Here is a 25,225-nt window from a genome sequence, read left to right as displayed (position 1 = left end):
TTCGTGGAAAGGCAGTAGGCAGTACCGTGCTCGAAGTTCTACACAATTCCATTTAACTTTGAGGAATGGTATCTTCGCCATTTTCCTTTATTTTTTTTTTCCGAATCGGCTCGGTTTAAAAGATACAGGCCACTGAAAAACTATAAGAAAATGATTTTAGTTGTATCACACAAACGGTTGTATCGAATGAAATGAATTTCGGAATATTGTTTTTCATTTATCAGATGGATCTTTTTCGAACACAAGATATCAACAACGTTTTATCATTATGACTATTGAGTACCATAAAAATACCAAAAATTCAAAGAACCCAACTCTTAAAACTGAGTTGGACGCTATCTAATGAATATTTGAACGTTTTGTAAAATAAATGTATTCTTAATATTTTCTCGTATAATGCGACGTTTTCAAGTAATTTGATGTTCCAAAATTGAAAAGTATCTGTGAAATGGAAAAATTGGGTACTTTGGCTGAATACAACTCTGCTCAAAGATCCACAGATGTATAGTATCACAAATTTAGCTAGTTATTCTAAAGATAATTTTGTTTTTCCACGGTTGGGACAGCTCATCATGAAAACTCAAAATGGCTATATCTTTTTATCAGGGCCGAACCGGAAAAAATTGTATAGGAGAAGTGTTTCTTTTGACCTCAAGAATCTACTGTTAAAATATTTGTACGAGTCAAAGATACACCCTGTATAAGCGAAATTAATTCAGATATAAACATACATTATTGCTATGACGGATTCAAATAAGACCAAACGTTCCACACTTCCTCGGCGGAATGGTCTTTCTGTTGATATTTAGAGTGAAGGTCATTGGCTAGTTCGATTTAGATCGTAAGAATTTACTTAGAAACGCTGTTTCAAATCGAAAATACTTGCAGGTCGTCCAGAATATGCGAAAAATACCGAATACATTGTAAGGCGGCAAGACAGGAGGTATCGGCCGATGAGTAATGGCAATTATCGGAAAAACCGCCAGTCACAACCACAATCGATTTGGTTTCGGGTCAGAAAAACGTCGTTTGACACGTAAGGCCCACATCTTGAACGGACATGCCCCAACCGGTCTCCGAATACCTAATGAAATGTAAATAAATAACGTCCAAATGAGCTTGGTGCGTTTGTGAGTTTGATTTACGCGTAGCCGCAATTGCCCTCATAACAACCCTTGCGGTCTTACCGACATAAACTCGGGTACTCATGAAGAATTCAGGCCTCTTTCAATTCTATGGGAAAGAGACGACGTGTGTCTATATTCTCGTGTGCGAGTGCGTGCGTCCGCGGGGGAGATACGCCAGAAGCCTATACACAACTTAGAGCTAATAGACCCCTGCGGTTTTGAGCACTTGGAGAAACTGAGAAACAACTCTATCCCCCATTATCAATATTTGCAAATATTTCACCCCGTCGGGCCCTTTGGGAAATATTAAATATTAAAATGATATGCTTCCTGACTTCGTATGTGGCATATATGCCTTATACATGGAGTGGAAGAGGCATAATGTAGGATTTCTGACATTTTCATATAGTGGGGTTGTCGCGCACACCGAGAAAATATGAGAGGAAGCAATATCCCAATTGAAATAGACGCCTTTGGGAAACTAACCCGAATTGGAGGCGACCTGGGTCGTGAATAAAAAATGCTGTTTATTAATAAAAGCGATGCATTGCACAGAACATTTTCAGTAGGTATGAAATATCTTCGCCCATAGAACAACCCCCTCAGAAATTCTATAAAACTTTAAAATGGTTTCCGAAGTTTCATTGTTCATATTTTCATCCGTCTTGATCTTGTTCAATCAACCTGTCATAAAAGGAGATCGACGATTAGAACATCAAGAAGAAAACAAAGTGTAGGTACCAAAATTTATCGAATAATTTAAAACAGCTGATATAGGGAATACTCTTTCTTACGAATATAATGTATTTTTTATGAAATACCGTTGAAACGTCACAGTTTGAAACAATCATTTCAACCGTTTCCCAACAAAAACTTATTTTAAGTACTTAAAAATGAAAAATAAAAATGGGTATTTAAAAATTGAAGCGTTTCGTTTCTATTGCACAAGTTGGCAACATCGACTGAAATATGCGTTGATAATAAAGGACAACAAATACACTATCTTGATGAGATAGACAAAGATGGCTGTCTATGAAGTCTGCGACGAACGAGGAAGGTCGTAAAATTTTATGGGATTTTTATGGCCGGTTGCTGTTTAGGCTTGCCAGTGAGTACGCGCCTTATGATGGCTGTAAATCAACAGCTGTTATTTTATAAACAAGCTATTGTTCTTTTTATTTTCTAGTAGGCGCTGTAGCCAAATCGTAAACTAGAAACGAAGGGATTTAAATTTTAAAACCTCATATTTGAAGAATGATTTTGAATAGTTTCCGCGGTGCATTCGAAAAACTCATTTGTGAATAAAACAAAATGATTCGTATCATTGAATAGATTAATGAAACGATTTTGGATTTATTGAAATTTTTCAAAGAATTGTTGTGGGCATACCGCAGTTCGGAATTTAGAATCTATCGATGTGATATTTCGCACTCTGGTGCTCATCAGGAATGTTCGGAAGAATATCGATTTTAATGAAAATCGAATCAGCCGTTTTCGAATTATTTAAATTGGAATTATTTGAACAGGTAATAAAATGAAATTACACAAGCAACTTCCGAAGTCTTGTAAAATATTAAAAAGGATTTTTGCCCGTTTTTCTCATTGCTTTACTGCCGAATGACATCAATTTGAGTATTTATTTTAATTTGAATAACCGTGATAAATATTGCAAAATAATTTGTATCATTGAATCGATTATTGGAAGACCTTCAAATTGAGGTGTCGAATGAACTATTTTCCCATTATAAAAAATGAAGACGTCATCACGGCCATACCAAGGACATTATCTTGACGAATGCCAAGAATTGAGTAATAAAACACACAAATCACCGTGTTTCAGTATTTTTTGAGAGAAATTAAAATTCCACACATTTGCACCATACTGTTGGTAAGCAGCCGATTAGAAATTTTTCCAGTAAAAGCTACCAATATCCTTGGTAGACCCTTCAACGACTACCAAATTCATCCACAATTCAACAACGACCCAGAGTTCCACTTTCGAAAAATTCCGCATGGGGTTCAGTTCCGGAGAATACGCCGGCCGTCGCGTACCCAGATCGCCAGGAGGAAACGGCCCCGCTTACCTCCCGATCCCGACGTAATCAGCGTTCCGTTTCCCGTTCTTTGGGTGTAGTATTTCACGGGGGACAACATCGGCGCGGTCATTTGCGGAATGCTAATTAAGAAAATCCCCTCCGGGAGCGGCGCCGCCGGATCGAACGCGGGGAATAAGGGTCCCCCGATAAAAGTACGACGCCTTATCTGCTTCAACAGCAAATTTAAAATGTTCATTAGCGATAGCGTGCACGAGACCCATGATGAATCGCTGCACGGTCCCGCCGAAACAAAAGAATATCTCTCCGCTGCCCAATATCTTAATTAAAGTTGCCGATTTATTCCCTCCGACGAGTACTTTGTCTAACGCGTCGAAATGAAATGTACCCGCGCCCAAGACGATCCGGCGCCAGGGCCGGCGTCGCCACCTGCGTATTACCGCGTGAAAAAACTGGGAAAATGTTGAACTGATAAAAATTGAGTATTTTGTTTTCCTATGATTGATATAAAGATTTGTAGTTGAGATAAATCATTTGAATTGCAGTTTTTCGAACCCTGGGGGACTTTTGCCGACTAGACGCTATAGCTACTTGAAACGCATTTTTTTTTCTCGAAATCTTCGACAAATTTGAGTATCTTTGGGATGTCTCTAGTTATCAAATTCAATCGTTATATTTGATATATTGAAAAATTCTTAGCCTACTACAGAACCAAACAAAATTTCAATGTCAAAATATTTTATTACTCAACCTATTCTTCTCTAAATTGGATGCATTCATTACAGCGAACCTGCAACGTCTCTAGACCTTTCAAAAAAAATGTTTCTTCTTGCTCTGCAAACTAGACATCCACAGCTTTTATAACTTCCTTGTTCGACGACCTTTTAAACCTTTTTTCAGTTGAAAAAAGAGATGATAGTCGGATGCGAATAAGGGGGGTGTTCTAGTAATTCAAACCCTATATCACGAATTTTTTGCATGGCAACATGAGATTTGTGTGCAGGGGCGTTGTCCTGCAAAAACAAAACACCTTTGGATAGCTTTCCGCGTCTTTTCCTTTTAATGTCGAATAGTAATCCCCGGTTATTGTTCTACCCTTATCCAACAAATAATGATTACTCCATGGCAATCCCAAAAAACTGAAGCAAGAACTTTTCAAGCATATTTTTGGACACGAAACTTTTTATGTCTTGGAGAACCAGAGTGTTGCCATTCAATCGATTGTTGCGTTGTTTCTGTAGCGTAGAAATGTACCCCAAGTCTCAATAATTCGGTTTAAAAAGTCTAAATCGTTTTCAAATCGAGCACAGATCGAACGCTATGCTTCTAAACTTGCACCACGCTTTTGGTAAACATTCAAACATTTGGGGATCCATTTTGTAGCCATTTTTCTCATGTCCAAATTGACGTGAACTATATGATGAACGCGTTCGTATGAAATATTCAGTGCTTCAGATATCCGTTTTAGCCCAATTCGACGGTCTGATAAAATCATGTCATGAACTGCATCGATATTTTCGGGGACTGACAAAGAAACTGGCCTTCCCGATCGGTCATCATCTTCAATAGACAATTTACCTCTTGTAGTCAAATTTTTCACGGTCGCATACGAAGGACATTGATCTCCAAGGGTATTAAGCATATCTTCGTAAATATGCTTACTTCTTAACCCTTTTAAATGCAGATACTCCAATTTTTGGATTTTCACAATTTCGGTGGACATTTTCTTTCTTTTAATTTATTGCGTAACTCTAGTTTACTTTTTCGACCTCAAACTTAACACTGACACTTCTGAAGAGTTATTGTTCGCTGCTATGGTAACGCAAAATTTTTTTATGTATGGAACTGATCTAGGCTAACTAGATATCAATACATCCTCGTATTGATCCAACTTTCTCGACAATCATATTCCATTCGAATAGTAAGAAAAAAGAGTGAACCCCCGATGAAAAGGTTGAGGTTGAGATCGCTCGGAGCCGTCAAATTAACAGTTTCCCTCCCACAAAAGAACCAACGTTCCGAAAATCCCACACTTATCGGAACCGTGTAGCATGATGGGAAACCGCAGAGCACGCACGATCCATCCAATAATCATACGAAATGTACGGACGATTAGGAGAGTTCCTATTAAAATACATAATTTTTGTGTCAGCGCGCACGTCTAATATCAATCAAGCTGTTATGTCCGCAACTGTAATTGCCCGGTTGCATGCGCAGCATTGTCGAAATCCCTCCTCGGTCCGTGGATTTGTAATCAAATTGGATTATTATAATCATAGAAAAATTAACGTGTTACCCGTTCGTCGAGCAGGACCGCGCTCCTTTATGCGGCGCTGACATTGGCACAAAGAAGAAACTGCAATTACGTTGACAACGATCTTTGTAATTTCGTGTCATGCCGCACGTATGAGTGACAGCCGTGACGTGATGGTTGTTCACGAGAGCACCGAGACACTTCGAAAATTCGACGAGATAGAAAGAGATAAAGAGCTAGAAATTGGGTTGGGAGAAATAGAAAGAAATCTTGTAACAATTATATTACCGATGTTGATGTTTAAATAGTAATACTACGAATTAAAAGTATGATAACGATCTGTTCAATAAAAGGTGTTGACAGAATATAGAACTCAAATCATTTCACAACAATAATATGTAACATACAAGATGACGTTGACGCACTTTGAATAATGAAAACGAACAAAGCACTTTCAATACAGTATCTCCATTTTTCTACATTTTGAACCATTTCCGAAAAGTGTTTCTCAATTTTTGCTATATGGGATGCATTTTGGTTGAAATCAACATCAGAATCATGGCAAGCTCAAAATTTTAATGATGTATCCTTGAATAAATCCACGAAATCAAAAAAAGAACAATTACAAATTGGTGGGTAATGTTGATTCGATCTCACTGTCATCCTATCTCACCGAATTCGAGCGTTTGTTGTTTCGTGGAAAGGCAATAGGCAGTATCATACTCGAAATTCTACACAATTCCATTGAACTTTGAGGGATGGTATCTTCGCCATCTTGAATGTTTTATACAGGGTGGTAAAAATATTTTAACAGTAGATTCTTGAGGTCCTTTACCATTTTTCCGAATCGGCTCCGTTTAAAAGATACAGGCTCTTGAAAAAAGATAAAAAGTCTTATTTTTAGTTTTATCACACAAACGGTTGTTTCGAATTGAATGAATTTCGCAATACAGTTTTCCATTCATTTGATGAATCTTTTTCGAATACAAGATATAACGTCTTCTAATTTTCTCATTATGGCTATGACGTACCATAAAAATAACAAAAATTCAAAGAATCCAACTCTTGAATCTAAATTGGACGCTATCTAATAAATATTTGAACGTTTTGTAAAATAAAAGTATTCTTCATATTTTCGCCGTTTTAGAGTAAATTTTTTATTCAAAAATTAGAAAGTATCTGTGAAATTTGAAAAGTTGAGTACTTCGGCTGAATACAACTTTGTTTGCAAGATCCACAGACGTGTAATGTGACAGATTTAGCTAGTTATTCTGAAGGTAATTTTGTTTCTCCAGGGGTGGCATGGCTCATTATGAAAACTTAAAATGACTATATCTCTTTATCAGGACCGAGTCGAAAAAAATGGTATGGGACAAAGTGTTTCTTTTGACCTCCAGAATCTTTTGTATATGGGGGATTTTTCCTGGAATGACTCATTATGTCATTAGTTCTGTCTTCTGTCAAAAAGAAGATTCACCTTCGAAAACACCCTGTATAGGGAAGCAACGAATTATACCGGCAAATTAAGATATTTTGAACCACATCTACAGCACGATCCGCATGCCATATCCAACTGATCCCGAACTAATAAAGAGGATGACCTCAAGATAAGAGAGGTAACACACCTAGGGATGCCGTATAACGACCGTACCGTCGTCTATTTGTTATCGGGCATCTGGCCATCTCCCCCGGGACTTCTGATAAAAACAAATGACGTCGACGACGTCGCCATCCCAATGGAAATGACTTCGGCCCCGCCACGGTTACTTATTCATTTCACGAAACGAACTTTTAAATTGTGTAATTTAACGAACACGCTCTTCTTTTATTTCCTTCAAAAGGGTCGGCAGGGTCGCAGAAGGGGGAACAAGAAAAAAAAACACAGAAACATCTCTACACAACACAAAGTGTCATTCAAAGGAATCAGAATATATTTTTCCACATTTACTCTCTGTAATCGTAAATGATCTCAATTTCCATTTTTTCAACTCTTGCAATAAAGCGACAGGAGTCTAGAGTCTAGAAATTACCAAATTTGGTGGATTTTTAATTTCGCTTTATTAAAATTTCTCAAAATGTGGGTCAATTTTATTCGGACGTAAAAAACAAGACAGAACAACATCAACATTCAATTTCGAGGACCAATTCCGCCAAAATCTAAACGTCATCGCAATTTCACAGGGCGAACCGTTAGCGGTCCTCGAATTACAGTTTCAAGATCTCCCCCTTGCTCTAATCGGGTTCGAGTCTCCATTTCGGAATCGGAGAGATTTCCGTGCCCAAAGTAGCAATAAAATTAGCATTAGGAAGTTGTCATTCGAGCCAGCTACCCATAGATAAATCTCGACACGCGAAAAATGTCAAGGGCATGTCTTTATCTATATAAAGGGTAGACTATTCTACCCATCACGTCAGTTAGTAGTTGTTCCACGAAGGGGGAAATAAAAAATAAATTCAGAAGTTGTTTTCGATAAAGGACTTACGAGGATGTATTGATATCTAGTTAGCCGAGACCACTTCCATGCATAAAAAAAATATTGCGTTACCATAGCAACGAACAATAACTCATTAGAAGTGTCAGTGTGAAGTTTGAGGTCAAAAAAGTAAACCAGAGTTACGTAATAAATTAAAAGAAAGAAAATGCCCACCGAAATTGTGAAAATCGAAAAATTGGAGTATCGAGCCATCATGAAGTACCTATACTTAAAAGGGTTAAGCGGTAAGCAGATTTACGAAGATATGCTTAATACCCTTGGCGATCAATATCCTTCGTATGCGACCGTGAAAAATTGGACTGCAAGATTCAAAAGAGGTAAATTTTCCATTGAAGTTGATGACCTATCGGGAAGGCCCGTTTCTGTGTCAGTCCCCGAAAATATCAGTTCATGACATGATTTTATCAGACCGTCGAATTGGGCTAAAACGGTTATCTGAAGCACTGAATATTTCATACGAACGCGTTCATCATATAGTTCACGTCAATTTGGACATGAGAAATGCAAAATGGATCCCCAAATGTTTGAGTGTTGACCAAAAGCGTGCAAGGGTACAAGCATCGCGTTCGATCTGTGCTCGATTTAAACCGAATTGTTACTATGGATGAGACTTAGGTACATTTCTAAGATCCAGAAACAAAGCAACAATCGATGGAATGGCGACACTCTGGTTCTCCGAGAGCTAAGAAGTTTCTTGTCCAAAAGTCTGCTGGAAAAGTTCTTGCTTCAGTTGTTTGGGATTGCCATGGAGTAATCATGATGGATTTTTTGAATAAGGGTAGAACACTAACAGGAGATTAATATTCGACATTACTGACCTCTCTACGGGAAAAAATTAAAGATAAAAAATGTGGAAAGTTATCCAAAGGTGTTTTGTTTTGGCAGGACAACGCCTTTGCTCACAAATCTCATGTTGTCATGCAAAACTGTCTGTATCTTTTAAACCGACCGGATTCGGAAAAAATGGTGAAGGAAACAAGTTTCTTTTGACCTCAGGAATCTACTGTTAAAACATTTGTAGAATAGGGTCTTATTGTTTTTATATTTCTTTCTATTTGAAACCGTGATGATTTTCAAACTACTACAGACAGATGGAATTTTTCCCATTTCCTTTTCCATCGCCTAATGTCCGAATAGAGCCAGTATGATCTCTAGAACAGGGAACAACAAAAGGAGCGAGCTAACCGCGAGCAAGACCGCTGTACCCCCGTGTTCGACGTAATACGAAGAGGATCCCCGGACCGGAAGATTATTCCGGAACGGAACTCGCAGAAATATCGAGACAAAGTTGACGAGGCGTAAAGAATGGAATCCGAAGTCTTGTGGCGGTGCGGCGAACCGTAAGTCCACGAAATTCGGAAGGAGCGACGAGGGCCCCCCATTATTCCGTTATCGGGGCATCCAGGGTTGTTACAAAGTCTATTTTAATCATTTAAATGAGACTTTAGCCGCGGTACGTGTTCGGGGGGGACCGCGCCTCCGTGAGCGCGGCTTTATTTTTGGGATTTGACGAGCAGGAAGTAATTTCACACATTCTCGGAAACTACGCGAGCGGGGAAGTGTTTCGTATGGCGCGAACTGCGAATTCGGACCCGTTCCTCTCGAATGCGCCCGTCGGATTATCCGGTGAAGCGTGCGCAACGCCCGCTCGGAGTTAGATATGGCTGATTTTCCGATATTTCACGTGGTTTCATCTCTGAAAAAAGGAATTCAAACCTGGGGATCACCCATCCAGGTGCTGAACTCGATCGACGCTGCTAAATCCACAGATTTTTCACCTAAGATTTACAAAACTGCAGAAACTGCTCTTAAATTGCATTTTGAAGGTACTGGCAGAATTTGGGCGACATCTGGCAAATAGGTTCTCTAATACATATTTCTTCTCATCCTTTAGATATGCAATAGGGAATACTCCTTGTGACGAAAATGATGTATTTTTTATGAAATATCTTTGAAACGTCATATTTTGAAATAACCATAGCTTCGTAATTAAAAATCCTGCTAAAAAGGCAAGCACGCCACTGGATTCTACTCAAAAAAGTGCCTGTATAATGTTTTAATTTCAGAGCTCTATCATCAGTATGAGCGGAGATATAAATTTATTTCGAAATTGCCATTTTTCCAATTTTCGCTTATAACTCGAAAACAAAAGAAGGTGGCCAAAAATGACTACTACTCTTGTTAGTTTCTCAGAAAAAGAGAACGAGAATGGGGTATCAGATTTTGTCTATCTCCTCTCGTTTAAAAGCTGTAGTGCTAAGAAATCGAAATTTGCCCATCCTGTACATATATCATCCCAATTTTATTGCTGCTACCCGAATTCAGTGGATTCTGCGGGTTGGTTACCCCCAAGAAGTATACCCGGTGAGCCTTGCCGTCTGAATCTTGACGATTCACCTGAAAGCGCGACAGCCACCTATAAAAGTGTTTTTTTCCACAAATTCAGATCCGGGGCTTTTCTGCGGCGAGATACCGCGGAAAAAAGGCATCCCGCGTAATTATAACCGAATTTGATACCGTTGAATGAATGAGAGAGCGCACGTCGTTATCTCGAATTCGTACCGTAGGCCCGGGGGTTGAGGGGCCGCGGCGGAGGACTAATGGAAGTCATTTAAATGGAAGATCGCATCCTCCGTGGCAGTGACTTTGCTAATAGCTTACGGAATGGAATGGAAAACAACTCTGATGATGGAGCGTCGCAAGAACACCCCCTCTCTCTCTCGAATTCACGTAACGACAGATAAGGCGAGGGGGGTCGGGACCCGGAGGAATCGCGACGATACGCTTTTTTTCAATTTGAAAGAGGCATAATAATTGGTTTTTCCTTCGGATCCAACGTCGGACCCGAAAATATCGGAGAGGATTCATTACCGGAACGCATCGAATTTGCGGAACGTACCACCGCTTCGACACAGAAACATAAATCATCTGTGCCCTTCCACTGTATCATAGATAGGGATGCAAACATCGTGAAATGAAACATCGACGATGAGACCACCATCTATGACATTAATGGAGAGAAGGAGAACAATCGCTGCTTTGAGACCACCGATTATTCGTCCCATAAAATATGTACCAATAGGTAGTTCATATTTTTGCCAACAGCGGCGCTGGAGATCGCTGGATGGCGAAATTTTAATTTAAACTAGTTGAAGTTGGCTGAGTGAACTGTCTTCCTGGTGACAGATTATTAGAATACATATTATTATTTTCGATTTTTGATAAGAGAACAACCTATGACCATGGTGAAATGTTGAAGCGTGAGCTAGTATAAGAGTGTTTTGGCATCGGAAAGAAAAGGAGAAGAGATACAATTTCAGAGTGCATTTTACAGAGAAAATTGAAAAAAACCTTACCTCAAGAATCGACTCGGAATCAATTTGTGTGTCAAGAGCACTTTTGCGATGAATATATCAAAAAAGATGATGAGTTCATTAGAAACGAAATCGAAATTGTCATCCCTCGTGAGAAGTGGACTCTCCTGAATAAGAATATCTAACCAATAAAACTACATGGTTCAGAAGTGGATATTCTTGAACAATTTTGTTGGCATCACATGATATATGATTGATTACGGTTCTCAGCTGAGTATTGGAAACAGAATCTACTCCAATAAGTGATAAATCTTGCTACCCTTTGTTGTCTTGATATGTTCTACTCCTCACTGCGAATGTATATAATTTTGAAGATTACAGTAAACCAACTAACATACCTATTTTCAATGAACAATGATAAACAAACGTGGGTTTGTGATCAGTGATTTCTTTTGAATTTCATCGATTTCGTCATTTATTATGAAAGAATAAAGCTGATAACATAGTCCCCTTTATAATATGACTTGTTATTTTAATGCATATAAATTCATAGAACTCATATTTAATATAGATTTGGAACGTATACGAAAAATCATAAGAAAAAACTACGATGACATATAACCTTAAATGAAATGGAGGCTATTCATTTCAAATTGACGCTTAAATCCCCACCCCTTATCGATCAACCTTACGATCACAGCGACTCCTATTTTCCCCGTTAAGAGACACATTCTCTCTACTCTCCATAAATGTCATAATAATTTATGATCACAAAACACACAGAAAAACTACCAGAGTCAAAGTTAGATGTCAAAAACATCGATTCATCGATGGTTTGCGATAGTGAACATAGATGGTAAACAGCTATGTCCTTCATCTAATCAAACATCGATATTTCTCAGTAGGCATCGTTGCATTTTTGCATCCCTGATCATAGAATTCCATAATAATTTTTTCTCTGCTAGCTGATCCTAACCCTAACCGAATCGTTCCACGTTTCATCCGGTGTCATTTCGACTCTTGCGGAATTCGATCGACAGATAATGGTTGACATGGGTGTATTCCGATCGAGGATGTTATTTTTTCGGTTTTCCTCCGCTTGCGGTCCCCGCAACCTTTTTTATCTAAATTTCCATCTCGGCGATCTATTCCGTGTCCGAGAAGGACCGGACGTCATGTTCTTTTAATTTATATTCTCGACATTGGGATATCGAGGGACGCCGGACAAATTCGTCGGATTTTTTGGGGTCCGGTCGAATTTTTGGATATGCGAAACGGTCTCTCTTCGGAGATTTTATTGCTGATTTATGCTTTCGCGAAATACTTCCATCTAGTCTCGTATGAGGTCGAGGCACGAAATTTTCAACTTTTGCTATTCAGAAAACTGAGGTATGAGATGAATGGAATGTTAAAAAATATTGACACGACAGAAAACATTATTGTCCCTATCAAGAAAAAATCAATCCTTGGCAACCTGGATGGTGCCATGCAATATTATTTGGCGAATTGAATAAATTCATCTTACAGTTTACTCGAATCGAAAAAATCATTAAATTCATTGTACAGGGTGATTTCGCGAACTTTTGACAATTTATGTGATACGGTCCTGCAAATCGAATGGTATTCGACTGCAGTTTTCTGGAAACTTATGGAAGCTATCTTCACTCCAAATTTCGGATGAATTCCGATCAGAAGATAGAGCAGTTTCAATTTCCATTCAAATTTGAAAAACATTCTGTAAATCAGAATCTAGAACTCTTCGATACTACATAATATGGGGTTTTTCGAGATTCTCTAGGTGGTCTCTATCTCACATTGAAATGTTTCTCATCTTATCCCCATTTTTTATACAAATTAAAATTTCTTCCAACTTCGATAAATAACATATTTGTTTGTTGTTACGTATTAGAGCTTTATTTGCATGGAAAAAAATGCAACCCTATTGCCTTTTTTTTCCTGGCTGTTCTCTGGAAAGCCTTCCTAATTCATATACATTATGATAAAACTAATAATTGCATAGGGTGGGCAAAATTCGTTGTCTGAGGGGATCTCGAGAACTTTAAAAGCTAGAAGAAAATGTATGACGCTCCTTTTCAGAGAAACAAAAAATGGTGAAAACCGTAGCCTCCTACGATTCTTCCTTTTTGAGTTATTAGCAAAAAATGAGATTTTGACGATTTCGAAAAATTTTCATAACTTTTTTGTCTTTGAAGTTACAGATCAGAAACTTGAGCATTCTACAGGCAGTTTTGAAGTAGAATCTACAGAAAATATTTTTTCATTTCGAATTATTACGCGAACTTTCGTTTTCTTAAATCCAAACTTTTATTGAATTTGTTATTTTTGAATTGGAAAAAATCTTTTGTCAGTAAATTCTACTTGAAAAAGTGCCTGTAGAAGGTTCAAGTTTCAGATCTGTAACTTCAAAGACAAAAAAGTTATGAGAACTTTTCGAAATCGTCAAATTCTCATTTTTTGCTAATAACTCAAAAACTAAGAATCGAAGGAGGCTACGGTTTTCACCATTTTTTGTTTCTCTGAAAAAGAGCTAGGAATGTGTCATCCGTTTTCTTCTAGCTCTTATAGATCTCCTCAGTAGACAACGAATTTGCTCACCCTGTACATAAGTAGAGTAAAAATGGTTCCAAAATAGCGGGCATAAATGTTTTGACAACTTTCACATAAAACATACCATGTAATTGAGAGTTTGTCGGACTGTTTCAAATTAGCAATGATACACCGCGTGTATTGTTATCTAGAACTTCAGCCCATGGGCGATTTTTGCATCGTCCGTCTCGTCACGAATATAAATTGCGGTGGCCGCTCGACCGTTCGCAAAACCAACATCAAAAAACCACCCGGGGATCATAAGCGGAACATCAAGTCACGAGGACGTATCAATTAGAGTCGAATTAAAATTGATAGTGCGATTGTGGCGAACAAATAATTCAATCCGCGATTTTTAATATATCGATGAGAGAGGAAACGACATCAGAGTCGGTCGGCGTTTTTATCGGAGGCAGACGCGCTGTTTCTAAATGCAATTCGTGTCCGTGTTACAAGCGCGCTGATTGCATAACGACCGGCTGCAATTAGCCGTTGCGTACTTGTGTATACGTACCGAGATACCTTATAAATAGTTAACCTATCCCTATCTTAATTATTTAAATGTAACATTCGTCAAGGTAACGAGTTCGATTCCCGCTCTCTCAAAATTATCTTGCATAATATCCTTTCAAAATTAACGATTATGACGTGCATGTTTCCATTCGAACGCTTTTCTTTATCGATTCTCATTGTCTTCGTCATTTTTTATTCCGCGCATATACGACCAATATGAGTGTGCCATTAGCGGGACGGTCATTAACAAATCACTAAATTGAATATTATGTGCCGTTGTATACCGCCGCCGAACTATAAATGGAATGAGCACTTATCGTATTACCATATGAGGCTTAACCGTTTTGGATTGGAGGATTTCCGACGGTTTTTCAGATAAACAGTGGGTTCAGGATCCTGAACCCAGAAATATCGAGAGTCGAATTGCGAATAAAAAAAGAGAATTCACAAATCGGCGCATTTTAAATTTGACTACTTTGGTAATGAGGAATTCTCCTCAATTTGGGTTATCACAGCATATGCAAGTTTAAACTGAATAATTATGAGTTTCATTCATGAATTTTTCAAATGCACCGCGGAAACCATTCAAAATCATTCTTCAAATATGGGGTTTTAAAATTCAAATCGCTTCGTTTCTAGTTTACGATTTGGCAACAGCGCCTACTAGAAAATAAAAAAACAATGGCTTGTTTATAAAATACTAATAGCTGTTGATTCAGCCATCATAAGGAGCGTACTCACTGGCGAGCCTCAACAGCAACCGGCCATAAAAATCCCATAAAATTTTACGGCCTTCCTCGCAGACTTCATAGACAGCCATCTTTATCTATCTCATCAAGATAGTGTATTTGTTGTCCTTTATTATCAACGCATATTTTAGTCGATGTTGCCAACTTGTGCAAAAGAAACGAAACGCTTTAAATTTCAAATACCCATTTTCAATTTTAAGTACCTACTAAAAATAATTTTTTTGGGAAACGGTTGAAATAGTTATTTCAAAATGTGAAGTTTCAAAGATACATATTTCATAAAAAATATGTCATTTTGTTCAGAAGGAGTATTCCCAATTGTTCCATTGTCAAGAAACTCATCAACAAAGCACGAAAATGGAAATAACAGGGAATTGGGAATTCAAATTTGAATTGCAGCGACATAGTGATAAAAGTTCGAAATAAGAAGTTGATGCAGTCATTGTCATTTTTGAAGGGGGTTTTGAGATTTTCGTGAAATAAATCCTTTTTTCTTGGTTTCTATTTTTTTTTCTCAATTTTGAAAATTGGTTATCGAAACTGGATTCAATTGTGTTGATTATTATCAATTTTAGGTCAATAAATGTCATGAAGTATTAGTATTTATGAAAGACTTCCGACGATGTTCTGAATCAGTTGATAAAAGAGAGCAATATTTTTTTTGAATCCAAACTTCTTGGCTCTTTACACGATCATAATAGAAAGAAATTGATTATATGGAGAGCAAAAACTATGATATCTTGCCTTCTTCATTATATACAATGGCTAAAATTGCAATATTGACGATAAGAAAACTTGTCCAAGTTGAACTGGAAATCAGAAATGATTTTCTAAATGAATTTTGTGTGAACGTTATCGAAATTCATATGTTTATCAACTTACTATGTAGGTGGAATAAGTCCTTTTTGGAAGAAACAGATTTGTTTTTCGTGTAAATCCCTTCATTCGGAGATTATATATCCAGTTTAGTTAATTCAACTTCTATTCTTCGTAACTAATTTGAAATGTACAAAAACGTTACCATGTCATAAGGACGAGATACATATGTCCTCAAACATTGACCATCTCATCGTGGAAAATAGTAAAAACTGACATCTTCACAAGAAACTCGTAATCGAAGATTTGTTCAAAGGATACAAACTATGAAAACTTCACTAAGCTTTCCCCATAGTTACCTACGGGATAGATCTAGATATTTTTAACAGATTAAGATATGTATATTTTTTATGAAAAAACTTATTCCTTTATCTTGAATACGGATACCATTACGAAAATTCTTTACTGCACAAACCCCAATTATTTTGCAGTTTTCAACCTATCCTAGAGACGGGGTAACTTTTTTTGAATCACCCTGTATTGAAACAAGAAACTAATCGTACCTAAAAATAGTCATGGTTATGTCTAGAAAAACCGGAATCGCGTTGCCTCCATAATTAACGCGGCAGCGGAGGCTGACACAAAGTTAATCAATCAACCTTTTCCGTGTTCTCGGACCATCAAGGGCGCCTCCTTGTAAGGGTTCGTTTCCTGAGCGCGCCGAGGGGACCGCGATCATTAACATTAACTCGAGCAAAAAAAAATACGAAGAATCGGAAATTTCATATTTTTCGTATTAGCATATCGTACCTAGCGCAATGAGGTTGCATGAGCGCAAAGGTCACCGGTGCTGTCATCACTTCGCCGTCGGTGACATGAAACCCTCTCTCCCTTCGGCGTCATGCGATTCGCAAATGAACATATATAACCTATCCACCGTTGTGTTGCAGCGGCGGCCGCATCGCGCGCGGCGTATTCGGCGGAATCAAAAACGTAAAAACCCGTCGGTATTAGTTACGATTACGCGCTGACGTACGTTAATGCGGAACGTTATAAATTCAGATTTATGCGACAGATATATTTGGATATCGGAGTTGCATTACTGGTACATAGATGCCCGGTCCGTATACACAATTACGCATTGTGGCGACATTAGTTTAATTCAGTGTCGCCTAATGAAACTTTACGACAGCGGCGGCAGCGTCAACATCAACGGCGCTGTTACTTTCATTATTGTCACGCCGATAGGTTGAATCGGTGGCAGATGTCAAAGTTCGGCCTGTTCTGCCTCGCTCACACGCGTTTAGCTAGGGAATATTTTAATATACATTTTATTTTCAGGTCGGCGGAGTCTCCGTTTACTTATCATAATGAAGTTACTCAATTAGTTGTATTAATTAACTGACATGCATGGTCCATCTTTCTTTCTCCAATATCATATGGAGAAATACAGAAGATATGTTGATGAGATTTATTTTCAGGGTGTCATCCGTACCGAATATTTCCTGATATACAGGCTGTGTTTTCGATATGTACACGATGGGCAAAATTCGTTGTCTACTGAGGGTATCTCGAGAACTATAAGATCTAGAAGAAACATTTCCTAGCTCTTTTTCTAAGAAACAAGGCATGGCGAAAACCGTAGCATCTTACTGTTCTCCGTTTTTGAGTTATTGGTTGAAAATGAGATTTGGACGATTTCGAAAAGTTCTCATAACTTTCTCGTCTCTGAAGTTACATATCTGAAACTTGAACCTTCTTAGGCACTTCATACGTAGAATGTACCTACTAACGAAAAATTTTTTTCTAATTGAAAAATTACAAATTCAGTAGAAGTTTGCATTTGAAAAAACGAAAGTTCCCCTAATGATTCGAAATGAAAAAATATTTTTAGTTCAACAGTGGATTCTACGTAAAGAAGTGCCTATAAAAGGTTCATGTTTCAGATCTGCAACTTCAAAGACAAAAAAATTATGAGAACTTTTCGAAATCGTCAAAATCTCATTTCTATCTAATAACTCAAAAACGAATAATAGTGGGAGACTACGGTTTTCACCATTCTTTGTTTCTCTGAAAAAAAGCTAGAAAATGTGTCAGCCGCTTTCTTCTAGCGCTTATAGTTCTCGAGATCCCCCCACAGACAACGAATTTTGCCCGCCCTGTACATATATGTATTTTAGAAAAATATTTCTGAGGTCAAACACTCTTTCTTTTTAACATTTTTTCCAATTCAGCTCGGTTGAAGAGGTACAGGCTGTTGAAAATTAATGAAAATGTAATTTTGAGTTATCTCACAAACGATACCGATGTTATCGAATGGAATGATTTTCAGAATATTTGTTTTTCATTGATGTGGAGAATCTTATCCGAAATCTTCTACAAAATTCCACCGATATATTCAAGTTTCTTAATAATGACCATTACATACCATGAAAATACCAGAAATTCAAAAAACACAACCCTAAAAAGTAAGTTGAACGCTTACTATATAATACTACTCAATACTCACTATATAATATTTGACCGTTTTGGAAAATAAAAGCGTTCTTCATTTTTTCTCGTATACTTTTCGAGTAGTTCGATTTTGAAAAATGAAAAATAGCTGTGATATTCTGAAATTTGGTACCTACTTTGTCTGGATGCAACTCATAGATTTAGCTTGCTATTCTGAAGAAAATCTATTTTTTTCCAGGTGGATCATTGCTCAATAGGAAAACTCAAAATGACTATATCTTTTTATCTAGCCGGAATCGAAAAACGTGGTAAGAAGAAAAAATATTTCGTTTGACCGAAGAATCTACTGTCAAAATATATAAATCTACTGTTAAAATATACAACAATGAATGAATAAGAGGAGAAATTTTGGTTCCTTTCAAAATGCGGATGAACGAGCTGTCACTTCCGTTCAGGGTAGCAACTGGCGACGCCAGGCGGACCAACATGAAAAAAAGATAGGCGTTCAAGTAGAACAAAGTACTCGGCACTTAGTAACAGCGAAGCACACGTAGTGTTTTATATAAGACTCGTAGTGAAAATCATGTAATTCAGCCTATATAAGTTAAACGTAAAAATCTAATTTACCGTTTCGCGAAAGCTGCAGTGAGCTCTACCACGGGATATAGTCGCGAGTAGTGAATCATTATCGCCCAGTTTCATCGTACCAAATTTACAGGTATACAGGAGAGCCAGGTCTTCGCTCGTTAAACGAACATTAGACCGTCAATCCGATCTACGCCTCGATAAGAAATTACGAGACATGTGCTCGACCATTATCAGGTGCTCCCAGGTGCATCAGAGAGAACCCGCATATTATCAATTACTTCAAACGTATCACAATATTTGCATACACGTCAAGATTTTTCGCTCGACGTCCCGAAGGCAAAAGGGAATGAATCAGATCAATTTATATGTTAAAAATTCCCCGGTCGATTTGCATTCCGCGTTTGCCGCGCGCATAATGCAAATGTTCCCCGGTTTTTTTTTTTTACATAATATATTCGAGCGGTCATACGGAAATAGCGTTTTCGATTTTTTCCCCAGTACGATAAACACGTCGCTGGTCGAGTGAAGACCAAGTCTCTTTCTCGGGATCCCGCTGTCGGGATAATTCGATATCGGCTCATAATTTCACGTGATTCGCGGTAATTATGTGCCCAGCAGGTGCTTAGGTATGTGACGATAATTTTCTCGTACATTTTAGACAGGATAGTTTGGCGCACGGCATTGAACATTTTTGCAAGTTATCCATAAAGACGCTCTTGATTACCAAAATTATGCTCGACTTATTTTCAGGAGTAAATGTGCCCAAAACATTTTTTTCTGCTTGGATTTCTTTCGTGAAGGGACACCCCTGAATGAATTCGTTACCGAGTTTAGCTATGCATCCAACCTGGTATTTGCCTTTCCAATTGAACAATGGACTAGAAACTATTCGAAATCAGAAAGAAAAACTATAAAATTTACTGAAAACAACAAAAAACTGCACAAATGAGTACCTACATATCGACACATTTTTGCCAAAATATCGATATATGAACTCGGTAGGATAAAAACTACTCGAATTTATTTGAAAAATACAGGCTCGTCTTCTAAAAAATAGAGGGGGTGATTCTCGAGGAATGAAAAGCTAAATTAGAATCAAGAGCCGAGCATATCGAATCAAACTGCAAAATTTTCTTGAGCCTAGTTTTCTCCTGTACAGTAATATCAAAAAATTTTTGGTAGACTCCTAATCTCGATGAACCTGAAAATTCATAATGAAATTTGTGCGAAATGCATACAGCCTTCTTTCATTGACAAGAATACCAAATTGGCTACGTATCCACTGGTTTCCTTGGATAGATTATCGATGCCGATAGATATTCCCTTAGTGAAATTTCGGGGATATCTGTTCCTTCTCCGGTACACCACTCAACTCTTGGAGCACTCTCCAGTTTATCTCCCTCAAGTGCGGATAGAACCTGCCTTTATCGTTCTCAAGTCTTGGGGGGTAACATCCACAGGCAGAACTTCGGATTTGGAAATTTGATACCGTCATCTTGCCTCAATGGCAGGAAGGGAGCCTATTAGATTGTTATTGCAAAAACAGTGAGGTAATACTGGCATAAAACGAAAGATAATGAGTTGACAGCTTGAAAAAAATAGGTAATACCAGCTACAACAAGTTTGCCGATTCCCAAACACTGAATTTTCAAGATTTTCCCAGAAATTCCCCATCCAAAAACAACGCCCGTTACCGAAAAGTTTATGTTTCAGTGGTGTACCCGCACACCGCCAATTGGACAATTATCGATTAAGTCATTAGGGTCGCATCGCCTTATCGGCACTAATGTAAATAAAAAAGAACCGCAAACTCTTCATTAGTTCCCGTTTTTCAATTACACCAGTAATTTTAATGGCGTACGCTTCATTACTTAGTATAAATTGGTGCTTAACAAATTCGTGATGGAATTGCCCGCCGAATTCTGGCTCATAAATAGATGGATCTAATGGATAAGCCGTTTCCTAGAAAGGGGAATATTCATGTATTTAGTGACACTTATTAATAGGCATGTCGGACGAAAGCTCTTTTCATTTGCGGTCGATAGTCTGGATTGAAATACGAGAAAGTCCACTTTGAACGATTGCAATTCATTGGCAGCTATAGACCAATCCAATATTGAGCTAAGTAGGCGAAGCCGAGTCGGCTCGGATCGGCCACTGCGGGTTGCCTACTCACTCCGACCGATTCTACTGCGCCGGCGCTCGGCCTTCTCACAATGAGATAAAATTTTTGTTTTCAGTTAAAAATGAAATATCTTACCTGCATCCGAGGCGTCGAGACTCTGTTGTGAAGCTGGTGGTTGTGAAAGGGGTCCTGGTGTACCAGGTGACCTTACGTCGTCGTTCACTGGTCCCCCATACGATAGTGACGACGATGGTGGTCTCTGTAATCAGAAATAATACTTGGGTATAAATGATGACATCATATCACTCTAGTGGATTGAGTAGAATGGTAATTTTGGGGGAGGAAACAACGAAAATAAGAAAATATAAGGGTAACTCATTGAGGCCAGGTCATTGGGGATGATCTCAAAGAGGTTCCACGAAATTTTTGAAGGAACATTCTGACACGACACTTTTGACAAGCCTGTCTCTCAGGCTGATTCTTTTATTAAAATATCCATGCCCACATCTATAATTTGATTCGGTTCAATCATATATAAATACAACAAAAGCAAAATTGACATATTTCTGAGATTAAAATATTAAAAAGAATACCAGAATGATTTCACAGATTACAACCGAAGAACTTCAATAGCATCCTTTGTATCAATTTTCAAAATAACAAGAGTGGCTCAAACTGTCAATTTTTCACCCATAAAAGATTTAAGTCTGATCCAGAAAAAGCTATAATCCTCTATTCATTTTCATTTATAAAAATTTGTTTTGTTCTACTTGGCTTACTGGTTAAAAGAAAAGGTCTTGTATATCGCCTCGAAAAGCATTTCAAATTGTTCAGTTCCTTCCAAAAACCCATTCCTAATCGATCCTAACTCTTTATGGTAATTCTAACATGTTGAATTCGGATCGAAGCAGCGATTAACCGAGAACGAACCTTCACTGTGTCTCGGTCCAGGAGGGAAGCTGTGAAAAAGTTTAGGTAATGCACTTCTGGCCATTCGAGAAAACCCACTCATTCGAATTCAAGCTATAAAACAGTCGTAAAAGCCGAAATCGATATACAGAACATAAAGCCTCATAATCTTCACAATAGCTTCGCGGATGTGTTTTGTGGAACTCGAATATGTTCTACACCTTAAAAAATAATGCATCCTTAACCGAATATCTGTTTTTTCGATCTTTTATGGACCCTCGAACACTATGATTTTCGCGTTAAGGCTTTCTTTCACGGTTGGAGGTGTGGGAATTGAATTCCGGAAAGGATAATATGGAGTGGAGCCGGGGATGTGAAATGACTGATGGTATTTCGTTCAGTCTGGGACATCTGATTTCTGTTACGCAGTTTTAAGGATTTCTGCACATAATATGTATAATAATTCTCAGAATACGGCTATTATTCTATTCCAACAAAATAGGACATGGGGTATTTTTCTATGCGGATTTCATTGACGGTAATGAAGTCATTAGCGTAGTAATGAAGTCATTAGCATATTGTCGCTTGTGAAATTAATTACATCTTACATAAAAAAATTGTGCTTTATAACTGAGTTTGAATTTCAGATTTCTTTAGATCCAAAAATGATTGAGCTGGAATTAAAAGCAAGAAAATACTCCTCTATTGTGTAAAAATGTGATACTATGCAGTCCTTGAATGAATAGTTGCGAAACAATTTGAGGAGTAATTTACTGATCAATATATTACTAATTTGTTAATTCATCCGGATCTACCTATTTAAATCACAAGTTCGCACCCTGGGTCTACCAAGATTAATTACGGAGGCACATCCTGTATATCGTAGTTGCTCCAGATACATATCCGTTCTGCAGTTCGAGGCATCAAATTATGTAATTAACAAACCATCGGGGGACCCCTGTTTTATTTTTGGAATATTTTTTCCTTAACGAATCTTGGGTTTCAAGATTCCGAGAAGGGTTTTGAGTGCCAGATGTGACTTTCGATATCCCTCTGTCAATGCTAAAGAAAGAGCTGTCTGTTCTGGCAACATGAGAAGCGTTTCGGCTTAATCTTCTTCATATTTAAAATTTCTATCGGTTGGAAATCGAGAGGGCCGGGGAAGAAAAGGCAATTCTTCATGGGATAAAGAGTCGCTCTGTTGGTCTAAAAGTGAACGGGGAAAGAAGTTGTTATTTCGGCGCGAGAATGATGTATATTCAACGTCAGCGTTAATGAATCATACGAAATATATTGTCCTTTATATATTCTTTCTCCAGCCTGACATATTTCACGTGTTATGAACACACTGGGACCAGTTCCAAACGGCGTAACATTCTTTTAATTGAGAGATATTGCGCCAACACTTCCTTCTCGATTCATACGATGTACCTGGTTTTATAAAACATAAATAGATTAGTAATAAAACCCATCCTATACAATTTGAATGAGTTATTGACTCGTTCAAATATTTTGACAGCAGATTCTTGAGATCGAAAGAAACCCTTTTTTCCTTTACCATTTTTTCGAAATCAGCTCGGTTTAAAATATACAGGCTGTTGAAAAACCATTGAGCTTTCCAGTTTTTGTCGGGGTAATTCAAAACAGAAGGTTTTTCCCGTTTCTGTTTCGTATCAGAAGCTTATAGATAATTTACCGAACACATTCATCAAAAGTCCAGGCGGCACATGTCAATATACGGCGGATGTTGCTCGGAAACGGTCGTTCCGCTTATCACGCACCGGTATATGTTTATGGCGCACTCGGCGCACTTTTTCACACACCTTGTTACGTTTAATAAAACACACACAGTGAATTTTGTGTTAAATAATTGATTTTCCATATGGCACGAATTTAATGAACCATGGTTAAATGGGCAACAATATCCTAGTCGAGATAATTACGATACCGTATATTCGCCGAGTGTTGGCGTTGGTTATTTCATATTATTATTAAGCAATTAGACGTCGAAACGTGTAACGGTCGACGCTTACGCCTACCAACATGATTTTCGAACATATTAGGGGAAATATTACGATGTAATCGATCTGAAAAACCACACTAACAATTGTCAGCGTAACTGACAATTCAGCGAGAGATCGGCATAGAAGATCAGAAACCATCGAATATCTTGAAGACTGCGTCAACTGAATTCACTCCATGTCGATAGTTTCAGTCAGACATTCCAAGTTTACAACCAATAACCCGGCATTACGGTTCCGAAGACGATCGTTTTCAATCTGGACCCACGAGGGAAGCTGCCAAAACGGCGTAAAGCAGATTATCGCCCCGGCTAATTTGACATAACAATTAACTCGTAAAGTAAATTAGAAATCTGCAACAGAGTATGACTGGTATACAGTTACGGTTATTGTAAGCTCGTAACCTTTTTTATGGTCCTTATGTACGCTGCGAGCCGTGAGTTCGCGCCCATTTTTCAAACTGCGACTTTTTCACTCGTAAAACCGTCTGCCCGATGTCTGATGCGGAATATCCCTTCCTACTTGTCTACTAGCGGCAATTTCAAGGTTCTGGTTATTTTCGTACCTGTACGACCGTTTTTACGATACGAAAGAAGTTCTGTGGACGACAATTCGCCAGTCTGACAATTAATTCATTGCGGCATTGAACAATGTCTTGGTGTCTATGAGGAGGGCCATCATAGAGAGAGCGCATCGTTGTTTTCTGTATTCAATGATACTGGTACGTTCCATTCTGGTTAACTTCCGACCCGGGCTAAATGATGAATGAGCTCCATCCCGCATAATATTCAGATAAGAACTAATTTCGGGTCGGCATAACAAGCAACGAATAATTTGTACGTAACAACGCTTGATTTATATCCTCGTATCTATTTTGCCACCGTGATAAACTAATTTTAACGTGGAATTCATCACGATTCTCTATGATGGTCAGCGTAGAAATGTCAAAGCGATGCAGGATCGATGAGTTTCACGTTATATGGAATGCGGAATTTCGTATCCGAGCGGAGGAGTATCGCGATTTGACAGGTGACGTAATGAAAAGTGTTTCGAGAGACGAGAACTGCGGCACTTTCATCCTCGAATTCGACGTGCGATGCCGTGAATTTCGTGCGGCTACCCAGTAAATAATAAAGGAACAAGCAGAAAGAGATCACGTTGGTGCGGGTCTTTACTCCCATGGGCTGTAACACACGTCA

The 25,225-nt window shown here is 38.2% G+C and overlaps 1 protein-coding gene across 3 annotated transcripts in view; it reads right to left on the bottom strand.

Annotated features, from left to right (window-relative positions):
* LOC123307343 (homeobox protein homothorax) overlaps positions 1-25,225 on the bottom strand; it is a 220,057-nt gene that overhangs the window by 107,955 nt on the left and 86,877 nt on the right. For all 3 annotated transcript variants that reach the window (XM_044889606.1, XM_044889608.1, XM_044889607.1), the window contains one exon: positions 21,232-21,355. In XM_044889606.1, coding sequence (XP_044745541.1) covers positions 21,232-21,355 — 124 coding nt within the window. The remainder of the gene's footprint in view (positions 1-21,231; positions 21,356-25,225) is intronic.

Source organism: Coccinella septempunctata, chromosome 2, assembly GCF_907165205.1.
Source record: "Coccinella septempunctata chromosome 2, icCocSept1.1, whole genome shotgun sequence".
Lineage (NCBI taxonomy): Eukaryota > Metazoa > Arthropoda > Insecta > Coleoptera > Coccinellidae > Coccinella > Coccinella septempunctata.
Note: the sequence above shows the minus strand (reverse complement) of the source record. Positions and strands in the feature narration are given on the sequence as shown.